We start from the raw sequence: 27,910 nt of genomic DNA, 5'->3' as shown, positions 1-27,910 counted from the left end.
CCCCAAATTATGATAAGATCATATTCAATCATTTCTCAGTATTCCACCTTAAAAATTTTTTTTAAACCTACCTGATTACCCTGTCTTCCAGCAAAGGTTTGGGTCATTTTTCTCATTTTCACATGTGTACATGATAATATAAACTATTTTTAATGTTCAACAAAAGAAAACATAATTAGGGAAATTACAAAATTAAGAAAACATCATAATTGCAGAAGCATGATGCATTCTAAAAGCAAATAGAACTGATCTTTGGATTTTCTGCTTAGATGTTACTTACTTTGTATAAATAATTGAGAACTTACTCTAAATATCATTCTATAATTATTAAATAGTTTAAGGAACCCCTGCTTAAACAAGGGAATTTAGTTTTATTTTATCATGTTTAAATTCTTAGAAGTTTATTGATAATATCTAAGCTCTTTCTAAGAATACTGTTTGCTGGAATTAATTTACTTTTGTAAATAGAATACATTCTATTTATTTAGAGTAAAGCATTTATAAGATTTAAGTTTTGTTTTCCTTCTTGGAAATATTATTTGCTATTCTGTCAGTGGTGTCAGAGAGAACACATTAAATGCTTTATGTGAAAGAGTTACAAAAGATATAAATTTCAGGTAAATTTTCTTTGGAAAAGAGAAATTTCTTGGATTTTTTTTTTCTTTCTTTAATGAGTCTTTTGGGAAAGAAATGAGAAAAATGAGTCATTTTGGTCAGCACTTTAAAAGCAGAACATTAATTCTATCCCATTAACAAACATTATTGGGCAAAAGGGTTTCATGACAAGTTAAGTTTGGAAAACACTGAACTACATATTCTAATAATCCTCTTTCCTGTAGCATCGATCAGAACATTAAAAATGTACATTGATTGTGTTGTGACTATCCAAGATGACAAATACATTAATATCCAAGGAATACACTTTGAGGAAATGCTGTTGTAGATACAGCTTTTGCCCCTTTGCTGTACGTCTTTTGGTGGCTATATCTCATTTGTTATAACTTCTTGAGAAAACAGTGTTTTGTAAGGCACTAAGTTAACATTGCATAGTTTACCCCCCTCCTTTTTCTTTTAAGTACTTTTAAGATCAGTAATATGTAAGGTTTACTGTTCTAATTTCAACTTGTGAGAAATGCTGGCTAATAAAATGTAGGAAGATACCATATACATATAGACATGCAACAATGTACAAATGTTCAGACATATATGTACAAACATGCATACAACTGCATTTGTATGTATATACACATATGAAGGCAATGGCACCCCAACCAGTACTCTTGCCTAGAAAATCCCATGGACGGAGGAGCCTGGTAGGCTGCAGTCCATGGGGTTGCTAGAGTCGGACACAACTGAGCGACTTCACTTTCACTTTTCACTTTCATGCATTGGAGAAGGAAATGGCAACCCACTCCAGTGTTCTTGCCTGGAGAATCCCAGGGACGGGAGGCCTGGTGGGCTGCCGTCTATGGGGTCGCACAGAGTCGGACACGACTGAAGCGACACAGCAGCAGCAGCAGCAGCACACATATGAAAAAAGTGAAAGTGCTAGTTGCTCAGTTGCTTTGCAACCCCTTGGACTGTGTCCCGCCAGGCTCCTCTGTCCATGGAATTCTCCAGGCAAGAATACTGCAGTGGGTAGCCATTCCCTTCTCCAGGGGATCTTCCCTACTGAGGGATCGAACCCAGGTCTCCTGCATTGCAGGCAAATTTTTTACCATCTGATCCACCAGGCAAGCCCACATACTTTGTGGGTGTATGTACACATTTACACATATACACACACACAAAGCACATAGATTCTCATGAATCTAAATCTTCTTTGGCTTTCAGAGTCCATGTTCTCTGGCTTGATTGCTGCTGTTACATAGATGGGATACATATAATTGTAGTTGTCTGTGTGGCTTCCTAGTCTTATAGACATGTTATTACAAGGCTGGCTATGGCAGAATAGAAATAGTACAGCAGCTGGGAAAATCAGCTTCTCCAGTTGGTATCAGTTCAGTCAGTCAGTTCAGTTGCTCAGTTGTGTCCGACTCTTTGCAACCCCATGGACTGCAGCACGCCAGGCTTCCCTGTCCATCACTAACTCCCAGAGCTTACTCAAACTCATGTCCATCGAGTTGGTGTTGCCATCCAACCATCTCATCCTCTGTTGTCCCCTTCTTCTGCTGCCTTCAATCTTTCCCAGCATCACGGTCTTTTCCAGTGAGTCAGTTCTTTGCATCAGGTGGCTGAAGTATTCAGCTTCAGCATCAGTCCTTCCAGTGAATCTGATTTCCTTTAGGATTGACTGGTTGGATCTCCTTGCAGTCCAAGGGACTCTCAAGTGTATTCTCCAACACCACAGTTCAAAAGCATCAATTCTTTCATGTTCAGCTTTCTTTATAGTCCAACTCTCACATGCATACATGACTACTGGAAAAACCATAACTTTGACTAGACAGACCTTTGTTGGCAAAGTAATATCTCTGCTTTTTAATATGCTGTCTAGGTTGGTCATAGCTTTTCTTCCAAAGAGCAAGCCAGACATCCTGGAATGGGAAGTCAAGTGGACCTTAGGAAGCATCACTATGAACAAAGCAAGTGGAGGTGACAGAATTCCAGTTGAGCTCTTTCAAATCCTAAAAGATGATGCTGTGAAAGTGCTGCACTCAGTATGCCAGCAAATTTGGAAAACTCAGCAGTGCACAGGACTGGAAAAGGTCAGTTTTCATTCTAATCCCAAAGAAAGGCAATGCCAAAGAATGTTCAAACTACTGCACAATTGCACTCATCTCACACACTAGTAAAATAATGCTCAAAATTCTCCAAACCAGGCTTCACAGCACTTGAAACCTGAACTTCCAGATGTTCAAGCTGGTTTTAGAAAAGGCAGAGGACCCAGAGATTAAATTGCCAACATTCATTGGATCGTTGAGAAAGCAAGAGAGTTCCAGAAAAGCATCTACTTCTGCTTTATTGACTATGCCAAAACCTTTGACTGTGTGGATCACAACAAACTGTGGAAAGTTCTTAAAGAAATGGGATACCAGACCACCTGACCTGCCTCCTGAGAAATCTGTATGCAGGTCAAGAAGCAACAATTAGAAGCGGACATGGAACAACAGACTGGTTCAAAATTGGGAAAGGAGTATGTCAAGGCTATATATTATCACCCTGTTTATTTAACTTATATGCAGAGTACATCATGCGAAATGCCGAGCTGGATGAAGCACAAACTGGAATCAAGATTGCTGGGAGAAATATCAATAATCTCAGATATGCAGATAACACCACCCTCATGGCAGAAAGTGAAGAAGAACTCAAGAACCTCTTGATGAAAGTGAAAAGAGGAGAGTGAAAAAGCTGGCTTAAAGCTCAACATTCAGAAAACTAAGATCATGGCATCTGGTCCTGTCACTTCATGGCAAATAGAAGAGGAAATAGGACTATTAAAAAAATTTTTTTTTATGAGCAAGGAAGTTTTATTGGAGGGCCTTGCAAGCAAGGAGTACAGGGAGCTTATGCTGAAAACCCTCAAACTCAGGATTCTTTAAAATTTTATAATATGGAAAACCACTGTGTGGAGTAAGTCTCTATCCCTGTGAGTCGCATGATGATGTTGTTTGATCCAGGGGATTATAATGCAAGTTGAGTGAAAATTGTTTGGTTTGTTTGAAATAGTGTTACAACTTTTCATCAGTATTTTGTAATTAAAACTTGGTCTAGGCATAATCGGTAATCATTGATGATACTGCAATATTTGGAGACTTTTTTTTGTAATGTTGGGAATTTTGATTAGGTTTAAGATAATGCTAATGCTACTTTGAAAATGTGTACTTCTGAGTTTATTCCTGACTCATCTTTAAAAAGCAAATGCTTTTAATTTTTTTACTTTTTAAAAGTTAAGAATTATATCAAAGAGAAAAATTCAGTGACTAAGATTAGAGCTACCTGGTTTTCCATATTTCCATTGTAATATTTCAAGTATGTAAGAAATAAAACATTACAAATGCAGTGAAATCTCTGTGTCTTTCTTTTCTCCCACCTGTATCTTTCTGTGCTCATTCTGTTGTCTTTTTGTTGAGCACAGTTTTTTAATTTTAGTGTAATCAGATTTATTGATTTCTTCTTTCTGTTTTGTTGTTTTTGTTTCTTGTTTAAAAAATTGGTTTTCTTCATACTTGCTTCTTTGTTCCATCTGGGATTTATTTATCAACATGATATCAAGTAAGGCTCCATTTTTATTACTTTTTTAATAAGGATAACAGTGCTCCAGTGTTCATTGAAAAATCCATTTAAAAAGTATCTTCTGCATGTTTTCTTCCATTCCTCTTAGAACATGTTACTTAGTAGATGCACTGCTTATTTATGGCAAGTTTCAGATTTTAGAATGTTATTACCACGGTATAAATAGAATGGCTAAATCTTTGATGAGAGGAAATTTTGTTTCCTAGGACTCTAGTTGATTCTCTAACCAGAATATTTGATTTACATACAGGGCTGCTTTAGTTGTAAGGTTTCTGACCCATTAATGTCTTTCAATTTTGGAAATTATAAGTAATTTAAAAAACTCATTTTTACTTAGGTTATTTATGCAGTGTTCAATAAAACAAGCAGGAGTTGCTTGAAAATTAGCGTTAGTGTACTCTTATAAGGACTGCCCTGGTGGCTCAGATGGTAAAGCGTCTGCCTACAATGCAGGAGACCCAGGTTCAATCCCTGGATCGGGAAGATCTCCTGGAGAAGGAAATGGCAACCCACTCCAGTATTCTTGCCTGGAAAATCCCATGGACGGAGGAGCCAGGAAGGTACAGTCCATGGGGTCGCAAAGAGTCTGACATGACTCTGCGACTTCACCTTCACTTTCACTTTTCACTTTGACTCTTATAAGAGGCAGTCTATAATGTATATTGTGGTACAACCAGGAGATTTATAGTTTGGGGATGGGTGTTTTGGGGTTATTGTCTGTCAAGCAAAGAAAAGGCCATCCACATGGGCAGATTGACTGCCAGCATAGCAATAGTGAATTTTCTAGATGGAGTTTAAGAAGGCATTTTAACATGCACATGACTTTAGCAGATCCTGAATACATGGGGAGTTGCAGCTGGGATCTGGGCAGAGGTAGTTTTTAACAAGATGCATTAAAACTCTCCTATCTTTTCACTTTTGTGTCTTTTATGGGTCTCCCAATTCTATCAGACTTTCTATCTTACAATTTCTATCTTACAGTTTTGATTTTGTTTTCCCACGTGTCCATCCTTCAAGTCTCAAAAACACTATTACAGAGTTTTTCCCACTTGTCCCTCCTCTGTGTCTCAAAGCACTATTGTAAACTTTGTGTTAGTCTGTGTTTTCACAAAATGAATTCTGAATTCACTTATATTCAGCAAATATAATTTCCAAAGAAAACATAAAAAGAAAAAAATCTGTGTTTGAGCCATTAATTCCTAGGACACTCTAAAACTAGGAGGAAAGGCAGCCTTAGTCTAGTAAGTTTCTTGTAGTCCGTTTTGGCTTTGTATTGATATGTCTGGTATCCATATTGCACGAAAATGAGCTTTAGAATTTTTTTCTTAAAAGGAAATGAGTAAATGGAAGGTTTTTTTTTTAATCCTTTTAGAAAACTTATTTACATGCATGTTTCAGAATAAATACATTAAAATATTGTAATTCAGTGATCTTGACTTTATTGCAGAATAGAATAAAAAGAGTACCGTAGTAGTACCAAGTAGTAAAAGAGCCAGTGAGTAGGATAATATTATTCATATTAATGTATCTCTTATGCCTAGCATGGAGTCAGAAAAATAGAAAATATTTAATGAAACAGTTGAGATAAGGATAAAAGATTATAAAGTTATTACTCTGTTTCTCTTCAGCAGAGAAATAGAATCTATTTCAAAATTATTTTCTCATGTCTGCCTTACATTTTCCTGATGGTTTAAGTCCCTGAGACACTGCCATTTCTTTCGGCCCCAGCACCTTGCTCACTGCGTTAGTGTGTGAAATCCCTGCACTGCTGTGGGCAGGCTGTGGTAGGGGTCAGGCACTAGGTTCCTCCAAGTCTGGACCTCAGCTCAACCACCGTGACAGGTAATGTGAAGGCTCATTCTCATGCTGCTCATGGCAGTGTCTAGTTACTCTCGCCTTTATGTAGCAACCAGTCTTCTTTGGAAGTAGTGTTAACTTGTGGTTCCTTGTTCGTTTCTCTGTGGCTGTCATGCTTCTCTGGAATCCTTCCAATGATTCTGATGGCTTGGTGGCTCTTGTTTGCTCCCGTGCTCATGGCAGTGTCTAGTTACTCTCGCCTTTATGTAGCAACCAGTCTTCTTTGGAAGTAGTGTTAACTTGTGGTTCCTTGTTCATTTCTCTGTGGCTGTCATGCTTCTCTGGAATCCTTCCAATGATTCTGATGGCTTGGTGGCTCTTGTTTGCTCCCGTGCTCATGGCAGTGTCTAGTTACTCTCGCCTTTATGTAGCAACCAGTCTTCTTTGGAAGTAGTGTTAACTTGTGGTTCCTTGTTCATTTCTCTGTGGCTGTCATGCTTCTCTGGAATCCTTCCAATGATTCTGATGGCTTGGTGGCTCTTGTTTGCTCCCGTATGGAATTAGTTTGTTATCTTTTTAGAAGTTTTTTGATGTCTTAGATGAAGGTGTAGGGTAGACTCAGGCTGAGTTCACAGTCTGGATCTGGTTTTCTCCTTCAGAGGTATATGTCTTGTGTGTGAAAATTCATGTTTAGAGTCTGGTTAAGGGAAAATTTTGTTTGTTTTGTTTCATTTTCTTGCATTTATTTATTGATTTGTGTGTTAGAAATTGTCTTAGACTCTATTCTGCCCATCTTCTATCTGATTCCCCTACTCTTCAATCTAGAAATTCAGGTTCTGACTTTCTCCTCCCATAACTTGTGAATTGCTGCAAAATTCATTGTCCCTATGTAATAAGTGCTTTCTATTTCTTCTATAGCTCAGGAAGAGCTAATTTTGTTTTTATTTGTGTTTGTCATTTTAAGTGCTCTTTTTTTTTTTTTTTTTTTTTTAAAAGCTGTGTGATCTGACATTTTTGATCCCTTTATGATCTGACTTCCTATTCTCGTAGTTAAAGTGCAGGCAAGTCATCATGACTCGTTTTATCTTTTTCTCTGTGCGGAATACTGCACTGACTTCCCTTTGTTAGGAGGGAAAACACATTTAGTTTTCATTCAGGTATCTTTCCTATACTTACGTGTGTAAATGTCATTGTTGTGGGTAACGTGCATCTCTGGTCCTTTTGTGGAGGAAGATGAATGAAGATTTAAGGATAAGTTGCTGCTGGCAGTTTGAGTTCCTTTGGGTGGGGGGCATGTTTCATGTCCTGTTGTTTGTGAATTAAAGTACTGCCACAGTGCCAGTTGTATGCCTCACAATGTACTAAATACTGGCAATTTGAAGATCCTAGAAATAGTTCATGTTCTCAAGGGAATTATCCTGTTCCTAAGCTCTTCAGATTAGCCATTTTTATTAATAATTATTTATTATCTGGGTGTTTTTTCCCCCTGCTGGATTGTAAGCTTTTTTGATAACAAGCTAAGTGTATCTTGTTCTTGTTCAGTCGCTTAGTTGTGTCCCATTCTTTGCAACCCCATGTTCTGCAGCACAGCAGGCTTCCCTGTCTTTCACTGTCTCCCAGAGTTTGCTCAAATTCATGTCCATTGAGTCAGTGATGCTGTCTAACCATGTCATCCTCTGCCGCCCTCTTTTCCTTTTGCCTTCAGTCTTTTCTAGCATCAGGGTCTTTTCCAGTGAGTTGGCCTTTCACATTAGGTGGCCAAAATATTGGAGCTTTAGCATCAGTCCTTCCAATGAATATTTAGGGTTGATTTCCTTTCGGATTGACTGGATTGATCTCCTTGCAGTCCAGGGGACTCTCAAATCCTCTGCAGCATCACAATTCAGAAGCATCAATTCTTCAGCACTCAGCCTTCTTTATGGTCCAACTCTTACATCTGTACGTGAGTACTGAAAAACTATAGCTTTGACTATATGGGCTTTTGTCGGCAGAGTGACATCTTTGCTTCCTGGTGTGTTATCTAGGCCTGTCATAGCTTTCCTTCCAAGGAGCAAACATCTTTTAATTTCATGGCTGCAGTCACCATCAGCAGTGATTTTGGTGTCCAAGAAAATAAAATCTGTCATTGCTTCCACTTTTACCCCTTCTATTTCCCCTGAAGTGATGGGACCAGATGCCATGAACTTCATTTTTTGAATATTGAGTTTTAAACCAGCTTTTTCATTCCCCCTCCCCCTTTCACTCTCATCAAGCAAGGCTCTTTAGTTCCTCTTCGCTTTCTGCCATTAGAATGGTATCATCTGCATATCTGAATTTGTTATTATTTCTCCTGGCATTCTTAATTCCAGCCTGTGATTCATCTAGCCCAGCACTTCTCATGATGTACTCTGCATATAAGTTAAGTAAACAGAGTGGCAATATACAGCCTTGCAGTCAAGGGACTCTCAAGTCTTCTGCAGCACCACAATTCAGAGGCATCAATTCTTTGGCACTCAGCCTTCTTTATAGTCCAACTCTCACATCTGTACGTAACTACTGAAAAACCACAGCTTTGGACTGTATGTGTTTTGGTTAGCAGAGTGATATCTCTGCTTCTTAATACTCCTTTCTCAATTTTGAACCAGTCTGCTGTTCTATATTTGGTTCTAACTGTTGCTTCTTGACCTGCATACAGGTTTCTCTGGAGACAGGTAAGGTGGTTTGGTACTCCCATCTCTTTAAGAAAGTTCCACAGTTTGTTGTGCTCTATATAATCAAAGGCTTTAGGATAGTCATGAAGCAGGAGTAGATGTTTTTCTGGAATTCCCTTGCATCCTCTGTAATCTAGTGAATGTTGGCAGCTTGATCTCTAGTTCCTATGCCTTTTCTAAACCCAGCTTGTTCATCTGGAAGTTCTTGGTTCACATACTCCTGAAGCCTAGTTTGAAGGATTTTGATCATAACCTTACTAGCATGTGAAATGAGCACAATTCTGTGGTAGTTTGAACATTCTTTGGCATTACCCTTCTTTGGGACTGGAATGAAAACTGACCATTTCCAGGCCTGTGGCCCCTGCTGAGTTTTACAAATTAGCAGACATATTGAGTGCAGTACTTTAACAGCAACATCTTTTAGCATTTGAAATAGCTCAGCTGGAATTCTACCATCTCTACTAGCTTTGTTTGTAGTAATGCTTCCTAAGGCTCATTTGACTTCACCCTCCAGAATGCCTGGCTCTAGGTGAGTGACCACACCATCGTAGTTATCTGGGTCACTAAGACCTTTTTTGTATAGTTCTGTGTATTCTTGCCACCATAATCTCTACTGTTTCTGTTAGGTCCTTACCATTTCTGTCCTTTATCATGCCCACCTTTGCATAAAATGTTCCCTTGATGTCTCCAGTTTTTTTGAAGAGATCGCCAGTCTTCCCCAGTCTCTTGTTTTCCTCTACTTCTTTGCACTGTTCATTTAAGAAGGCCTTCTTGTCTCTCCTTGCTGTTCTCTGGAACTCTGCGTTCACTTGGGTGTATCTTTCCCTTTCTCCCTTGCTCTTTGCTTATCTTCTTTGCTCAGCTCCTCAGACAACTATTTTGCCTTCTTGGGTCTCTTTCTTGGAGATAGTTTTGGTCACCGCCTCCTGTACATTGTTACAAACCTCCTTCTATAGTTCTGCAGGCACTCTGTCTACCCGATCTAATCCCTTGAATCTATTCGTAACCTCCACTGTATAATCTTAAGGGATTTGATACAGGTCATACCTGAATGGCCGAGTGGTTTTTCCTAGTTTATTCAGCTGAAGCCTGAATTTTCAATAAGGAGCTCATGACTTGAGCCACAGTCAGCTCCCTGTCTTGTTTTTGCTGACTGTGTAGAGCTTCTCCGTCTTTGGCTGCAAAGAATATAAATCAGTCTGATTTCAGTATTGACCACATGGACATCTCCATGTGTAGAATTGTCTTGGAAAAAAGGTGTTTGCTATGACCAGTTCATTCTCTTGGTAGAATTCTGTTAGCCTTTGTCCTCTTCATTTTGGCCAAACTTGCATGGTAGTCCAGGTATCTCTTGACTTCCTGCTTTTGCATTTCAAACTCCTATGATGAAAAGGACATCTTTTTTTTTTTTTTTTTGGTGTTAGTTCTAGAAAGTCTCATAGGTCTTTGTAGAACTGGTTAACTTCACCTTCGGCATCAGTGGTAGGGGCATAGGCTTGAATTACTGTGACGTTGAATGCTTGCCTTGGATATCAACTGAGATCATTCTGTCCATTTTGAGACTGCACCCAGTTACTTCATTTCAGACTCTTCTGTTGACTGTAAGGGCTACTCCATTTCTTCCAAGGGATTCTTGCCCACAGGAATGGATATAATGGTCATCTGAATTAAGTTCATCCATTCCCGTCCATTTTAGTTCACTAATTTATTTCCCTGATTGATGGACTAAGATGTCAGTGTTCACTCTTGCCATCTCCTGCTTATATCTGAATTTACCTTGCCTCATGGACCTGACATTCCAGATTCCTATGCAGTATTGTTTTTTACAGCATCATCACACATCCACAACTGAACATTGTTTCTGCTTTGGCCCTGTCACTTCATTTTTTCTGGAGCTGTTCATAATTGCCCTCCACTTTACCCCAGTAGCATATTGGACACCTTCTGACCTGGGGGACTCATTTTGTAGTGTCATATCTTTTTGCCTTTTCATACTGTTCATGAGGTTCTTGTGGTAAGAATAGTGGAGTGGTTTGCCATTCCTTTCTCCAGCAAACCATGTTTTGTCAGAACTCTTCACTATGACTTGTCCGTCTTGGGTGACCCTGCATGGCGTGGCTCACAGCTGCATTGAGTTAGGCAAGCCCCTTCGTCAAGACAGGGTTGTGATCCAGGAAGAGGAAGTGTGTCTTCCTCAACTCTTTCTACAACACCCAACACAATGCCTGGGAGAAATAGTTCCTTGTTGAATATTTTTAATTGCATGAGTATGTCATCTTTTCATTAGGTCATTTCAGAGTAGAACACTTGGCATAGTGCTTTATGTATATTGGATAATCAGCACATTTGTTAAATCATTTAAAAATCTAGAAATGTTCACGTTACCTTTAGAAACAATGAAAAAAGAAAGAGCAGATGATAAAGCTCCTGCACACTAGGTTCTTAAAATCTAGAGTAGTTAACTAATTGGATGAACATGACTAGTAAGCACCTCAAGTCCTCAGAAGTTCCTGTAAAATGATCAAAACTGTTTCTTTGTAGAAAATGACTGCAAAGGAAAAACCAATTGCTATTACAGGTGTGGAAAGTGTAACAGCATCTAAAAAAGTAAAGACTCTTGTTCAGGAGATTAAAATTTTAGATACGTTATTTTGCAGAGTAGCATATAGAATTTAATGATGGCTTGAGTTTGTGTTACTTGATGTGGAAATGGAGTGCGGTAGCCCATGCCATTTAGCTGGCCAAGTCACACGTAAAACCTGAAAGGAAATGTAGAATATGCTGTCATGATATGATTTTCCCAGGTAACATGCTGATACACACACAAAAATGTGATTTGGCAAGGTCAAGAGCTTGTACAAAGCTCTTGTGAACTTTGAGGTTTAGAAAATGGCAGACTTTATCTTTTGGTTGTTTCAAGAACTTCCTGTAACTGAGGTTACAAGTGGCGGTTTGTGTTCTTTTTCCTCCTCCCCCTTCTTTCTCTTCTCCCTGCTCCATCTTCACTTATCCTCCAGCTTCCCTAGGTCCGCCCTGTTTTCCTGCTTCTCTTCTCTGCTTCTCAACTTGCCCTTTCCCTCTGGCATCATCTTCACAATCTTTTCTCTCAGTCTCACAGTCTCTACAGATTTATGGAAAATTATTTTTCTTCCTGGAGTACAGACTGGATTAAGCAAATCATGGTTAACTGAGAAGGGTGGGAAATGATACAATTTTTCTTTTTAGCCCTTGCTTGCAAAGGAGAATGTCTTTTTATTTCTAGATATTAATGTACCTTGTAACTTTAATATTAACAAAAAGAATAGAGAAAGTGATATGTGATGCATTTTTTTCTCATTCTTATTAACGATAATTACTAATTCCAGAATGATTCAAATTTCACAATATGCTTTCTTTTTAGGTCCGTATTGAAACAGCTACAACTCTGAAATTAAATATCCTTTAAATATTCTAAGAATACTTTACTGCAAGGGATTTTAGCAACACTTTAAAATTAATTATTTTTAAAACATAATTTATGACATAGTTTAAAATAATTTTTGATTGATTTGTTGTATTTGGTTTTTACATATATTTTATCCTGATATATTTCATATATTCTCAATTTCATGTATTCTCAGTATTCCTTAACTGCTCTTCACCTGTTGATGATTTTGAGTTTAGAACAGATCAGTTTCTGCCGGTAAGAATATTTATTTCAGGTTTTATAAAAATTTATGCTTATGTCTTTTGAATATTGTTATTTTATAGCTGAAATTGTATGTATCTATTATTTAGTAAAGCTGCTTTCAAAAGAGTATTTAGATTATTTTGGAAGTGATTGCTTTTATTGGTAACTTTCGTTTCAGTAATTCTGTTTGTTTTGTTTCATTATCTTGTTATCCATTTTAGAGTTGACTGCTGCACTTTCTGTTCTCACTAGTGTAAGACATCTCATTTCATATCCGTCTGTTACTCCTCATCCTTAGGTCATCCCCCTCTGTTGTCTGTGTATGTATGTCTGTCCTTACCTGAAAAGCACAATACCTAGTCTTACTCTTTTTTTTCCCTTCACTCAACCCTCAGCACCTATTTTGTTTCCACATAGTTGTCACTCAGTAAACACTTGTTAAATATGTCAGTATGATTGGGGCCTTAGTGTTTGCTTTTCTTGAGAGGACTAGACAAGAAAACTTTATGGTAAAATATCTGCCTACATTTCTTGTGGGGTCATTAATGGGTACACTTGGAGAACAGAAAGTTTTCTTTAATAGAAGAATCACTTAATGCTTTTGGATGAAAGAAAGATGTTTTACCAATCTGTTTAAAAGTGAATCAAATATCTGAAAGAGCAAACGTTTTTTTCTGTCTCTGACATCCTGTGATTTGTTAATTTCTACTATAATTTTCTCGATGTAGAAGTTAAAAGCCAGACATAGGTTTTTTGTTTTCTATTTCCTAATCAGAAACATTCTGTTGCACGTATAATTACAAGTATTTGTCTATAAAAATTTATATCAGAAAGCTGGTATGTGAGTGCAGTAATGGCGGTCCTCTTGCTATAATGAGTGAACTTTGCAAAACAACAGGCATATTGGAAAAGAAGTGACAAAGGACTTTTAAAAGTTGAATTAGCTGTATAAACTTTAAACACAGAAACTTCAAACACACTTTTTCTCTGAAGACATTTGTGGATGAATTAAATTTGAAAATGGGCACATTTAACAGCAATAAAGAATAAGATCACTGCCCTAAATATTGACAACTTAACCAATTTGAAGTTGTATAGGTAATGCTAAGGTTTTGTCTATTTGTCTTTTATTTCTTTGCTATTATGACTTAATTTTACTTCTTATTTCTGTCTTTATGTGAAGGTTTTTTACATTTCTGTACCAAACTTTTATTTTTTCTTTTACTTACAGTATTTGGAAACCATGTTCACACTACTCTTTCAGTTACTTCAGCAAGTTACAGAATGTGACACAAAGATGCATGTTTTACATGTCCTTTCTTGTGTGATTGAAAGAGTCAACGTGCAGGTAATTTTGTTGTAAACATGAAAATAAATGTTAGAGAAATGTGGAGAGTATATGTAGAATTCGTTAACATCTTTGCTTGGTACACATTCTTTAAGTGTTAAAACATTCATTAAAATGGTTCTATTAGGTTGTGATTTCAGTTCTGTATCAAAATTGACTTTTATACTTGGCGTTTTTAAAAAATGATCTAAGAAAATGAAAACATAAAAAATTGGATCAACAATGTAGTGTTGTTTGTTAGAAAGCAAAATTATATATCTTTTATAAAATTCAGTTTATATTGAATAATACTTTTTACAATTTAATATGTTTGAGTGCATACTCACAAAGGTCAGTCAGCAAATACAAATATTCTCAGAAATCTGTTGTTTGTACCTTAAAAACTGAGTGTGTCTCGCAGTCTAGGCCATGTTATATCCATCACTGGTTTAATTTAAAAATAATATGTAAAGTTTTTAACAGTAAATTATTATTTAATTGTATTCAGCTTCCCTTATCACTCCTAATGTTTATGAAAAATTGATAATCCAGGAACCACACTGTAATTATCCTGTAATTTCTTATATCCAAGTTTACACTGCATATTTTTATTTGAAAAGTGCTGAATAAATCTGTGAGGTATTAATTAGGAAAAGATAACTGAATTTAAGTCCACAGTCTTGGAGTCTGCTCCTGAATCTATTAGTGAATTCTGACACCTTGAACCTGCTTATTAATTCTAAAGCAATTGATGAGAATTGCTATCAATTATTGAGTAATGACAAGTTTCCAACTCCTGTGCCAGGTGATTTGCATGTATTTCTCATTTAATCCTTAAAAAAACCTTTGTGTGGGAATTAGAATTCATTATCTCGAACAATTTGAGGCTTCAAGAAATATGCCCAAGTTCAGACATTTTAGTGGCATTGATAATATTCAAACTCATCATTAACCTTCTCACTGGTAGTTCAGCTGGTAAAGAATCTGCCTGCAATGCAGGAGACCCAGGTTCAATCTCTGGGTCGGGAAGCTCCCCTGGAGAAAGGAATGGCAACCCATTCCAGTATTCTTTCCTGGAGAATCCCATGAGCAGAGGAGTCTGGCAGGCTGTAGTCCATAGAGTCACAAACAGTTGGACATGACCGAGCAACTAACACTAACCGACTAACTGAACTCAACGTTGCATTGATGTAATACCAGTTGCAGTTTTGAGTGACCATTAATCATTTTGAGCAGATTTGAGTCCTGGTGTCTAAAAGTAGTAATATCTTAAAATTTTTTAACACTTGTGTTTCTTATTACATTAATTACATTATTTCATTTTGATATTGGTTTATCAATAACATTGAGAGAATTTGGTCATTGAGACTGTGTTTTAAACTTATTTCAAGTCCCTGTCTCTGCTCTTTGGCTTGGACATGGTCTTGAACCTTGAGTCCTCATGTATAAAATGGTAAAGATAAAGATTACTCTCAAGGATTCCTGAATATAAGATTATCACAGATATTTAATATTAAATGTTCAATATGCAGATTACTATACAATTGCAATAAATTATTTTAAAATTGATTATATTGTAGAAGCAAGATTTGGCAGTTTTAAAAATAATCTTATTTAGACACCATCCGGCTAATGGGAATTTCTTAGAGAAGGTTTTTTTTTTTCTTTTTGTAGAAATGAATTTTCTTACCCCATCTCCCCAAACTGCTAAACCTTTTCCCACATAAGTTTAACATTACTCTTGCTTCAGTTCAGTTCAGTTCAATTCAGTCGCTCAGTCGTGTCCGACTCTTTGTGACCCCATGAATTGCAGCACGCCAGGCCTCCCTGTCCATCACCATCTCCTGGAGTTCACTCAAACTCACATCCGTCAAGTCAGTGTTGCCATCCAGCCATCTCATCCTCTGTCGTCCCCTTTTCCTCCTGCCCCCAATCCCTCCCAGCATCAGAGTCTTTTCCAATGAGTCAACTCTTTGCATGAGGTGGCCAAAGTACTGGAGTTTCAGCTTTAGCATCATTCCTTGCAAAGAAATCCCAGGGCTGATCTCCTTCAGAATGGACTGGTTGGATCTCCTTGCAGTCCAAGGGACTCTCAAGAGTCTTCTCCAACACTACAGTTCAGAAGCATCGATTCTTCGGCACTCAGCTTTCTTCACAGTCCAACTCTCACATCTATACATGACCACAGGAAAAACCATAGCCTTGACTAGATGAACCTTTGTTGGCAAAGTAATGTCTCTGCTTTTGAATATGCTATCTAGGTCTTGCTTAGTAAATTTAAAAATGCTTTTGTTTCTATCCATGGTTATCTTTCACAGCACAAATAGTCTAAGCAGCTCATATGTCTCTATCATTAGTAAATAGGATATAGTTGTCCTATTAGTACTTTTTGTTTTTAGAATGTGAATAGGAAAGGGTTATGAAAAATGTTTTCAGGAAAAACATTTTCTTGTGTTAACCTTTGAACAAGATCATCACTTAAATATCCTTCAGGTATTATTTGTATATAAATATGATTTTTGTCTACTAGATTGCAAACATTTTGAGCCCTCTTACAGCGGTACTTTCTGACACATAACAGTTTTTGAAGTTTTAGGGACGTCACCATCTTTATACCATAGCTTGAAATTTTTTGAAGATTATATTTCTTTTTTTTTTTTAAGTAATTGAAAACCTGTAAGTAAATTATTCCAGTTCAGAGATTCTGTAAATACACAGTCAGGAAAAAAATGTATTAATCATCAAGTAAGATGTCAGGTAAGCAGTCTTTGGACTTAAGCATTTCTGAAGGAAAAGAACAAAATTAAAAATTAAAGAGCCAAAAAAAAAAAAAAAATTAAAGAGCCAGTGTGAAATGTTAAATATTCTGTTGAAAGTGTTAGCTAAAATGAGATGTTAATAGAGACTTACTTTTTAAATTCCCTTGCGAATGGAACCTTTGTTAAAACATTTGTTAGTCTGTCACATATTCGAGTTTCACTTGTTTTTCTAATGTATTATGAATGAAAGTGGGTATATTCTTGTGTAGAATGAACTCACAAGACTATAATGCTCATAGTAGAGCCCCGCCACCACCCCCCCCCGCCCAATTCTATTTTTTTGGAGTAGAAGTGCCAAAAGATGAGTACTCTCATCTCAGTTGTGTTACGCTGATGGTTCACTTTCTGTTGTGGGATATTTATCCTGATATCTATAAAACATTCTTAATTCCATGTGTTTTTTAAATGTTATTTAAATAACTGATCATTGGTTTACCCAAAACGCATAATCACTTTAAGAAATGTTTATAGTATTTTTTTCCTTTTACATATTTTCACTGAAAAGTTTCAAATATGCAGACATGTTGTAGTAAATCACTACCCATATATTCTTCATGTCATTTCATCACAACACTTTACCTTAGTATATTAAACCTCTCCTTTTTAATCATAATCATCATTAGACTCAGGGAACTTAACGTTGATGTAGTGCTGTGTTCTGATGTCAAGTCCATATTCAGGTTTTCTCAGTTGCCCCAATAATTTATTTTTTTACCTCCCCCCTCCTAACCTAAGGAAATGTGTTTGGCTCTCATGTCATCACTTTGTTGTCTAATCGCCAGCCCCTTTTTAAAATCTTTTACAACACTGAATCTATGATTGATTTTTAAAATAGTGTCTTTGAAACATTAATTTTAATTTAGAGCATATTCTAATGAACAACTGAGACTGGGATATAGATATTTCATGACTTTCAAATGTAATTGGGTGCTTGGTCCTATTATTCACCCGGTCTGTAATTCATAGCACATATTTCCTTTCTTCCATGCCTTGGAAGATAGTCTGTTTAATTTGTTCAAAACCAAAACTTTCCTTATCAGTAAAACATGCTGTTTTTAGTTGAATATGAATGCATTAGTTACTCTGAAACCTGTTTTTATGTATTAACTGGTCTGCCTTTATAAGTTAATTGGAGGGATCTTTGAGATTGAGCACTTAGCAAAATTAAGTGCCCAATAAATATCTGTTAAAATAATATTCAGAATTGGATACATGAAGAGTCTCTTAATATATATTCAGTTTTATCTCACTGAAATATTTGGGCAAATATTTAACTTCTTATCTTTCTGCATCTCCTCTCCTAAACCTGGGGAACAAATCTGAGAGATTTTTTTTGTGTGTATAGTATATACTATACTTTTAGTGTATGATGTTTTATAAGCAGAATAGAGAAACTCTTACTGTTTCTGGGAGCAGTTTTTTTGTTTTAATTATTGGAGTATAATGCTTTACAATATTGTGTTAGTTTCTGCTGTATAACAAAGTGAATCAGCCATATGTATGGGAGAAATTTTTAATTTTTAATCCTGGGGATCGATAGTACTGAAACTGTGAAACTCTAGTGTTTTATCACCAAGTGTACGCTCATCAAATCAGTTCCAAATACAGGGTGGCTGTAGGTTGAAACCTGGAGCGCAGTTTCCAGGTTCCATGTGGAATCAGGTTCCATTTTATTTTCCAAAAATCTCACTATCAAGCTGTGGTGTGTGTGATGTAGGGGATATTTTTTAAAACTGATGAAGTTAATCCATGTTGGAGTTAACAGTTTTATCCTTTGAAAAGGATTAAGGGTTCATATGCTTACCTTATATCCTCTGCTTTTTGGTGCCTGGTCTTCAAGACCTGATACTTGAAAGATGCCATTTGGTAATGGTTGAATGAATGAGGAAATGCTGACTCTTTTAAAAACATTATAATTCCCAATTATATAAGTTGTTTCATTAAAAAGAACTAGGATATAACAGCATTTTTTATTAAGTAATTTCTATTAAAGAAATAACTGGCATCAGTATGTTGTTTTATATTCCTAAATTTTATTTCAGCCAATAAATTTGCTGCTTGTTTAAAATTATTTAAAAATATTTACCCTGGAGCTCTGTGTCTCTATATACTGTCGAATTTATCTTTTAAAGGATATATGCTTAATACATTACATCCAGTAAACCGTTTGCTACCTGTGACCTAATAGGTCTGTCAGTGTTTCTGAAATAAGTCACCTTCTTTACTAACCCAGCTCTGCTGCTTCCTCTGCTTCTGTTGTGATAGATACGACCGTATGTAGGATGTTTGGTACAGTATTTGCCTCTTCTTTGGAAGCAGAGTGAAGAGCACAATATGTTGAGGTGTGCTATTCTGACAACACTTATTCATCTTGTTCAGGTAAGTTCCTTCTCCACAGTTTCTAGTTTAGTTTTTTTTTTCTCCTTCTTTAAATTTTTTTTGCTATTTTCATGTGATTGATGTTAGTGGCAGTAAAAGACCTCACATTTTTCTTGTTCATGTGTGATCTACACAATTTAAAAACACTTTTTTTATATTCACTATGAGCACTTTTTGACATTTAAAAAAATATTCTCTACATTTAAAAGACAATTTCTTTCATTAGAGGTGGTTGTCCCCAGAGAAGGTTGACTTGTGATTTTTACAGTCAGTTGTTTTTTGCATGTAGTTTCCTTGGTATTCAGGGCTTTTCTGTATAAACTGACTCTCCATTTTCACTTAATTTAAAGTAAAAATTTTCCTTTCATATGTTGGGAAGACAGAAAAACAGGTAAGTTGCCTTTGAGGGAAGGAGTTAATTTGATATTTGATATCTTGACTTTGAGGTATGGGGATGTACAGCAGGTTGAGAGAACCCTAAAATTTCAGAGAGAGAGAGAGATGGAGCTGCGGTTCTCATTTGAACTGTTAGGGTGGATTAAGGTCTGATGGTATAAGAATGGAGAGGGAAGCACTTAATGAGAATATCTGTCTGTAGGGATGCACAAGTGACTTTTATCACCCTTGCTGCAAAAGTTGATATATTTTTTCCAATGGGGAGATCTCTTTCAAAATTAAGAATTAGTACTCTAAAATGTTCCAATAAGTTGAACTAATATTATTATTATTATTATTATTTTAAAAAAACCCTTTTTCAGTCACCTTGAAACATAAACTTATTCTTTCACCAAATTTTTATGGTTGAGTTTTATAGTTATAAATTTCTATCTGAGGCAGTTTTAGATACATGGATAGTGATACAAAAAAAATTTTTTTTAAGCACTTTTGTCTATCCTTTAATTCTTGTGATTATCCTGAAAAATTATATCCCTTTAATAGATGAGAATACAAATGCTAATAGAAGGTTAGCAGTTAGTCTGAGATTGTTCATGTAAGTGTCAGAGCAGAGAGTGATTGATCCTCATGTCTTTTGCCTTATATCTCTGCCAAATGTGTTTTTAGACTCAACTTGAGATTTTTGTGAAGGAGGTATGCTCTTCAAGCAATGTTACCTTAGGAAATCTTAGGAAGCTATAGTAACTTGCAGGAAATGCCTGGAGTCTGTAGGACCTTTTCCTTCAATTGTGATACCCTGGGTATGTATAGGCCAGTGGTGCAAGTTTTTAGCTAAGTAATCACGTGCCCTTGGAGAAAACATACAATGTTTAACATTAAAAATGAGAATACCTTAAAATAAGGTTTTCAGTCATTTGAGAAAGTTATATAAATTATTAGGGTTATTGGTAAGTTTCCTTTCATGGAAATTGTTCCATCTTTCAACTATCATTTTTATTTATTTATTGAAATTTAGTAGACATATTAGTATAAGTATTTGTTTTTATTTTTGTTTTCCTTTTTAAAATTCTAGGAACCTAGACTGATAGTCTCTCTGACTGAGGAGTGTAATAATGAATGAAAATAAACTTTCTCGCCTGCAGTAGTTTGGCCTCAGTGGAAGTAGGCATTCATTTATTTGATAAATATGTTTTTGAACACCTGCAATATGCAATACATGGTACTAGGCCCTGGGAAACAGAAATGAATAGGACAAGCTTTCTGTGAATGTGGTTGTCTAGGGGAAGACTGAACAGCTAAGTGCTCTTTTAGCAGTAAGGACAGAGTGCTGTGGGGCACTTGGTGGGTTACTTGTCTGAGACTGGAAGACCTCACATGGGTCATCAGAGAAGTCTTCCTTCAGAGGTGATACCCAAATAGTGTATCATTATCTCTTGACCTCCCTGTATAGAAGATGAGGATTTAATATTCATTTTCCTGTGTATGACTCTTATCCTTCAAGCCTCCCAATATAGTTAGATTATAATTTAAATTAGGTCACTGTTTAGTGTTAGTATGACTACATACACGGAGTTCATATATAAAGAATGTTGCAGTCATATATCATATATGGCTAATTTTCTATCCTGTATAACCATCCACCTAATCTCCACTCCTATATTAATAATTGTTTGCTTAGTTTATTATAAGTTTCCTGTTACTGTGCAGCAAATTACCACAGATGTAAAGGAATAAAACGGCATTCTAAATACCTCATAGTTCTGTAGGTCGGAGGTCGAGCACAACATTTTGTACTCTTTGATCAGTCTGATAGCCTGAAATTGATATGCTGCCAGACTAAGTTCTCCTCTGGAGGCTTCAAGGAAAATTTTTCTTTACATTCAGTCAGCTTGTTGGGAGAATTCAGTTCCTTGGTCTGTAGCACTAAAATCCCAGATTACTTGCTGGCTGTCAGCTGAAAGTGAAAGTGAAAGTTGCTCAGTCGTGTCTGACTCTTTGTGACCCTATGGACTGTAGCCTGCCAGGCTACCTTGGAATTCTCCAGGCCAGAATACTGGAGTGGGCAGCCATTCCCTTCTCCAGGGGATCTTCCTGACCCAGGAATCAAACCAGGGTCTCTTGGATTGCAGGCAGATTCTTTACCAACTGAGATACCAGGGAAGCCTTGGAGGCCCTCCAAGTCCCTAGAGTCCAGCCACATTCCTTGATCATGACCCCTTCCATCATTATCGTCAGCAGTGGGGAAGTTCTTGGTTGTCAAATCCCCTCAGGTTTTGAATCTCTAACTTTCTTTCATGCAACTAGCTAAAGAAGACTCTTTTAAAGGGTTCATGTGGTTAGGTCAGGCTAATCTGTATAATTTTCTTATTATAAGATCATTCAATTTGAGACCTTAGTCATATCTGGAAAGTAATATCTAAATTAGCATTTGATTGAATAACTGGGGAATGGTCTGTGTACACTGAAGTTATGAAGTTAAGAATCATAGGTGGTCATCTGAGAATTCTGCCTGCTACATTGAGCTTTCTATGTAACTGAATCCATTCTGTCCACCTGTTATCTAAGCATTCTCTTAGTATGTTCCCACACATCAGGTACTTTATTACTTTCATCATCTTGGAATCTGGAAAATTGATAGGAGCTTTAGTATGCATTGGTTTTTACTCTGTGCTTGTTCATGGCTGTTATAACTGGATCCCCTTTCAGTGTCATCAGAAGGGTTCTTCTTGCCTATCCTTTCTGTAGGATGCCTGTTTTCTGTACCTGTCTTCTTCCTTGTTATGACTTCCTCTTTCTGCTGGAGCCCACGAATGTCTGTGGCATTCTGCAAAAGGTACTTGGGGGGTAAATTTTGTCAAGATTTTGCATGTGTGAAAATGCCTTAAAGTTTTCATGTTGACTAGTAGTTTGGCTGGGTGTAAAATTCTAAATTTACCCCTTGAGAGGCATTTTTAGTGTGTCTTCTAGCTTCTGGAGTTGCTCTTAGGAATCCTTAGCCATTTTAATTCTTGTTTTCTTGAATATGTCATCTCTTCTTTCCCTTTGGCAACTTACATGATCTCTGTGTTTCTATTTTCAATTTCATGATGATGTGGGTATATTTTCATTCCACTGTTCTGGACACTTGATGTATATTGCAAACTGGAAACTCATGTTCTTGGGTTCTAGATAACTCCATCACATTCTGTTGATTATTTCCACACTTTTGTGTTTTTCTTTTGTCTCTTTCTGAACTTCTTGTTGCTTAGATGATAGATGAATGACCCAGCCCTATATTTTTCTTCCTGTTTGTTTCTGCTTTTCCTTCTCTGCCGGGGTCCAGCCCCAGCAGGATCCAGGGGAACTCTCAGGATGAATGATGTCGGCGAGAGAGACACGGGTCTTATAATGGACTGGAGAGAGATGACACGGGTCTTATAATGGACTGGGACCTGGTGGTCCGGGGTCAAAAATAAAAATAAAAAATAAAGAGAAAGAATAAGGGAGAGAGAAAGAGGCTGATATTCCTTGGTTTACACAGAAAGCCAATAAAGTCCCTGACACGGGACTTGCTCTGTTCATGGAGGCCTCAGGCACCCTCTCGGTGGGGTGAAGATGCAGAGTGCCTTCTCAATTGGGTGGAGACGCAGAGCACCTCCTCAATCAGGTCTTAGAGGCCTGGCAAAAGAGTGAACTCAGAGGGCCTCTGTGCTCCAGGGAGTCAGCCTGAAAAAGAAAAGAGAGAGACAGAGAGAAAGAGAAAGAAAGACACGGAGACCAGAGCTCTGGTGAAGTGGGATCTGCAGCTTTATTTTCAAAAGGAACTTTTATACTCTGAGTTACACATTTCTCAAAGTAAAAGATTCAGAGTCAGCTCAACATTCCATGAATTTTACCTTTATTGAAGCCAGGATATTTTCTGTATACCTTTTCATAAACAAAGGTCTTATGTTATGTCTGGCTCTGTGGCCTGTTAACATTTCATGACTCTCTTCTGATAAAGGTTGATCAGCCAGAAACCTTGTTTTCCCTTGAAGTGTTTTTCTTTATTTCTCCCAGCCTCAGAAAGTACTAAATAAAGTTACAGTCTCACGGAGCAAAGGTGCAGTGGGTCACAACAAAGAAAGAACTTATTAGCTCAAAGGTCTGATGTGGTTAATACCAAGGCTACTACTTGTTTTTCTTACATTCCAACTACATTAACTAATGCACTCCCAGGTGCACAATGGATAAGGGATATGGGAGCTTGGCAGCAAGCATTGGCCCAGTAATGAAGCCTTTACCAGTACTGTTCTAATAATTTTTCATCCCTCAAAGGGCTCTGTGCTCATTAGGACTTTTAGAATGCTTAGGCTTCCTGTGCCTTTCATGGTTGGGGAGTTGTGAGCAATTATGTGCATTAGTTGCAAGAATATGGATAAACCTGCCAAGCAAGCTAAAAACTAGAGTCCTGAGTTGATTTTTTTTTCAGAGAAAGGTGGTCGGGGATAGCCCCCTGTTAATGTCAGAAGAGTTGGTAAAAGACATAATATAGTAAACAGTAGACAGACAGACTTTGGTTCTGGAGTAGATGCTTGGGCAGGTCCAGGGAGTCCCTTGAGTCCTGATCCGCCTTGCCTGTCAGGTCTCTTCTGCATGACCTTGTCATGGGTGGGATCTCTTGTGCTGGCTCCCGGCACGTCTCTTTGTCCTTTTGCTCTACTTTCTGGGGAATTTTTTGAGCTTTATCTTTCAGTCTTTCTATTGAGTTTTTCTTCCCTGCTGTAATATTGTTAATGTCTATGAGTACTGTTTTTTAAATTAAAATTTTATTTACTTATTTTTAATTGAAGTATAGTTGATTTATAGTATTAATTTCAGGTGTACAACATAGTCAATTCAATATTTATATAGGTTATACTCCATTTGAAGTTATTACAAAATAATGGCTATATTTCTCTGTGCTGTGTCATGTATTCCTTGTTGATTACTTTATACCTGTTAGTTTGTGACTCTTAATCCCATAACCCTATTTGTCCTTCCCCACTCGAGGAGTTCTTTTTTGTATTGTTGAATAATCATTTTATATTTGTATACAGATAAGGTCCTTTGTATTGTTGAAAAATCATTTCATTTTTGTTTTCATGAATACAGTGCTTTATTCTAATAAGGATATTAACATTTTTCTAAGCTTTTATCTCTATATGTGGTCTCTTTTTCCTTCACTAATGTCTGTTGATGTGATTGGTTGCCTGCTTTTTTTTTTCTTTTTCTTGTGAAACTTTGAAGCATGCACAAAAGAAGGAAGAACAGTATAATGAATCCTTAGGTAACCATTTCCCAACTTCAAGAGCTGTATCAATATTTTGTCTGTATAACTTTTATATTTTAGAGTGGGCACTAAAAAGTTAATCAAAAGGATTGAATATATATAGGAAACTTGCTGATTGTGGGTTTTTTCTTTAAAATAGTCTAGTTGGAAGCTTTTTTTTTGTATGGGGCAAATGTTTTGGTTCTGTGATTCTGAGATCTTTCCTTAGTGAAAGATCCATCAGTCTTTTGCCCATTATATTATATCTCTGTTTTATGTAGTATCCCTAGTCTTGATTACCTGATTGTCTCCTTGTCTTCAGATGCTTTGTTTTGCCTTAGGAGAATAAAGGGCTGATTAAAGAGGGCCAGTTGTTTGACTATGTACAAGGATGAGCTCTTGTCATCAAATGTCTTTTAAAATACCTTCTACAGGTCCTATTACTTTTAATACTTCCCTTCAGCTTCCCTTTCCAAAATACCTTGTGCTGTCAGTTCCCAAGTCTTTTGGAGTTTCTGTAGTATAAATCAGGTGGTTTCTTGCCCTTTTTCACTGCTGGCTTTGAGCTTTGGTTTTCTGAGTCTGCTAAATCAGTCTTTCTTTCCTGCTTCCAAAAATAAGTTGCTTTTATCTGTTCTTAAAGCTGTCTTTGTACTTAGAGTTCTAGGTCTTTAAAAATACATACTCATATATCCTTTTAGTGGATCTTGGGAGAGCACAGTAGTAAATGCACGTGTTAAATCCATCCGCTTTCTCCAGATGCTAACATAGTGATTTCTTATAGAGTCATTTTGTATAGCTGCAGCACTGAGTATCACAGTTGGGTGTAAGGGCCAGTTCTTGTTGTTGCTTAGTTGCTAAGTTATGTCTGATTCTTGCAACTCCATAGACTGTAGCCTGCCAGGCTCCTCTGTTCTTGGGATTTCCCAGGCAAGAATACTGGAGTGGATTGCCACTTGCTTCTCCAGAGGATCTTTCTGACCCAGGGATCAAACCCAAGTCTCCTGCATTGGCAGGAGGATTCTTCACCACTGAGCCACCAGGGAATCCTGGGGCCTGGTTAGGAAAGCATAAAGAATGTGTCTTGAAGTTCAGAGGAAGGTGTGTTATCATTTGTATTTTAGAAAGGTAATCAGTGCACCTGTGGGGACACTGGTTTGGAATGGAGTAAAACTAAGGTCAAAGAAATAGTTGGGAAGCTCTTCTGTTAACCGTGAAAGAGATGATGATGTGAAGTAAAGCCATGGAAAGAAGGGGGAACATTTGAGATAAATTAAGGATTGCTTAGATTTGGGGTGAGGAGGAAGAAGCACAGAAGGTAGTTGTGGTATGATTTTTTGCTCTGTAGACAGTGGTTCATGTCACTTGAGTTAGGAAATGCAGGAACAGAAGCTATTTTTTAGGAAGATAGTGGATTGGTTCAGTGATTTACTTGAGAGTTTGAGATGCCTTCTGGTTGATGATTTCCTGTGTCATAAGGAGTGTCTGGAGTTCAAAGGTTTGGGTTGGAGATAATAGATTTGGACATTATCAGCAAGTACAATGGCAACATTCCATACTCTTGCCTGGACAATCCCAGGGACGGCGGAGCCTGGTGGGCTGCCGTCTTTGGGGTCGCACAGAGTCGGACACAACTGAAGTGACTTAGCAGCAGTAGCAGCAAGTACAAATCACACGAGAAAGAGCCAAAGACAGTACCCTGAGAAATACCACTTTTTAGAGAGTGTTGTTCTTTTCTCCCTGCTTAACTGTAACTATAATTGTAATTGTTTCACAGAATTGTAGACATTGTTTTATAGTTACAGTTGTGGATCGAAAGTGTTCAAATTTACTTAAAGCTGCATATCTGACACATTCTGGCACATTCTTCAACCCACTAGATTACAGAGCTAAATTTCTTGAAGCTTTAACTGAGAGAGTCTTTTATGTTTAGCAGTTACTTTAGTTTTGCTAATGCTAGCATTTTGTGCTCATTAAAATGTGCACTAAGTAAGTAGATTCTAACATTCCTAGGAAATATTAAGTCTATTGGTATTAAAAAATGAACTTGATTAGTTTTCCTTAATTTTTTCCTTTTTGCGTTCTGTTAAGAATTGAGCTGTGGAGAGTGAAATTTAACTGAATTTTAAGGCCCAGTTTACTACTTTATTAAATGTGACATTTTTATAAATCTCTTCTTTGGAAAAATCTTTAATAAAGCCTATCAACCCTTGCATAATTGTAGAAAGGCCCAAACTTAATGTATTTAAGAATAAACTTAGTGTATTTCCACTGAAGTATCTCTATCCTGCTGATAAAATTTTGACTTTAAATATATGTGTGTGTCTTTGAAAGAGGCATTTGTATACATTTTGTTGCTTTGTAATTATATATTATATTGACATCTGAATTATTTTCTAAGTGAGGAGATGTTTGGTAGTTTGCTTGGTTTCCTTTCTTTGCTTATTAGATTATAGAGATTATGAGTTAGAAATTGATTTTCTATCCTCTTATGTTCCTTTCAAAGTGCTTAGATTTAGTGTGATGCACTGAGTCAACCTCCATAAGACAGTAATTAGTCAAACTAGAATTTTAAATTAAAATCTCCCTCTTCTTCCTCCATCTTTGTTTTCTTATTAAAAATTTGGCATAAATTCTTCATTAAAAAATGCACACATTAAAAAAAAAAAACTCCTTTTACCCCTCCCAACATCCTTTTCCAACATCCATATTTAACTAGTGTCAACCGTTTTTTCTGTTTGCTCCCAAGAAACTTTTTTATGTGTATATCTTCATATCGGATATATAGCTATTAAAAAACTTTTTTGGCTTGTGAAATTGTTATACACCCTTCTTTTTAATCCCAATTTGTCATTATTTTTGAAATTGTTTTCATTCCATGCCTAATCCTTTTTCATGGCTACTGAGTATTCTAGAATATGAAGGTATTATAATGTAGTTATCTTAACTGATGAACATTTAGATTAGGTTCTTTTTGACTGAGTTATTTAGTTGGGATAATTTGTAGAATTTAGCACATCACTGTTTACACATCTTCAGTCATCACGGAAGGGAATATAAATACGTATATGAGAAATCTCTTAAAATGAACGTATATTTGTAACCTTGATGTATATGGTTTTACTACCATTAGGCAATTGAATATTTTTTTTACTACTGATTTCCAATTGTAAACAGAACTAATTTTGTTTTAATAATGCTTATAATTAGAATCATCCTTTTAAAACCTGATTGATTGATTTTTTTATAAATTGGTTTTAGGGCTTTTTAATATGATAGGTGATTTTTTTGGTGGGAGGTGGGACTTTAGAGTATCTATGTTAAGTTTTA

The 27,910-nt window shown here is 36.7% G+C and overlaps 1 protein-coding gene across 6 annotated transcripts in view; it reads left to right on the top strand.

Moving 5' to 3' along the window:
- The window catches only part of IPO11 (importin 11), a 201,395-nt gene that overhangs the window by 70,893 nt on the left and 102,592 nt on the right, over nucleotides 1-27,910 (top strand). For all 6 annotated transcript variants that reach the window (XM_055555038.1, XM_055555039.1, XM_055555040.1 and 3 more), the window contains exons 17-20: nucleotides 12,121-12,154; nucleotides 12,362-12,402; nucleotides 13,622-13,738; nucleotides 18,802-18,915. In XM_055555038.1, the coding sequence (XP_055411013.1) occupies nucleotides 12,121-12,154; nucleotides 12,362-12,402; nucleotides 13,622-13,738; nucleotides 18,802-18,915 (306 nt within the window). The remainder of the gene's footprint in view (nucleotides 1-12,120; nucleotides 12,155-12,361; nucleotides 12,403-13,621; nucleotides 13,739-18,801; nucleotides 18,916-27,910) is intronic.

This window comes from Bubalus kerabau, chromosome 18 (assembly GCF_029407905.1).
Source record: "Bubalus kerabau isolate K-KA32 ecotype Philippines breed swamp buffalo chromosome 18, PCC_UOA_SB_1v2, whole genome shotgun sequence".
NCBI lineage: Eukaryota > Metazoa > Chordata > Mammalia > Artiodactyla > Bovidae > Bubalus > Bubalus kerabau.
The sequence above is the reverse complement of the archived record's forward strand: the minus strand, read 5'-3'. Positions and strand labels throughout refer to the sequence as shown.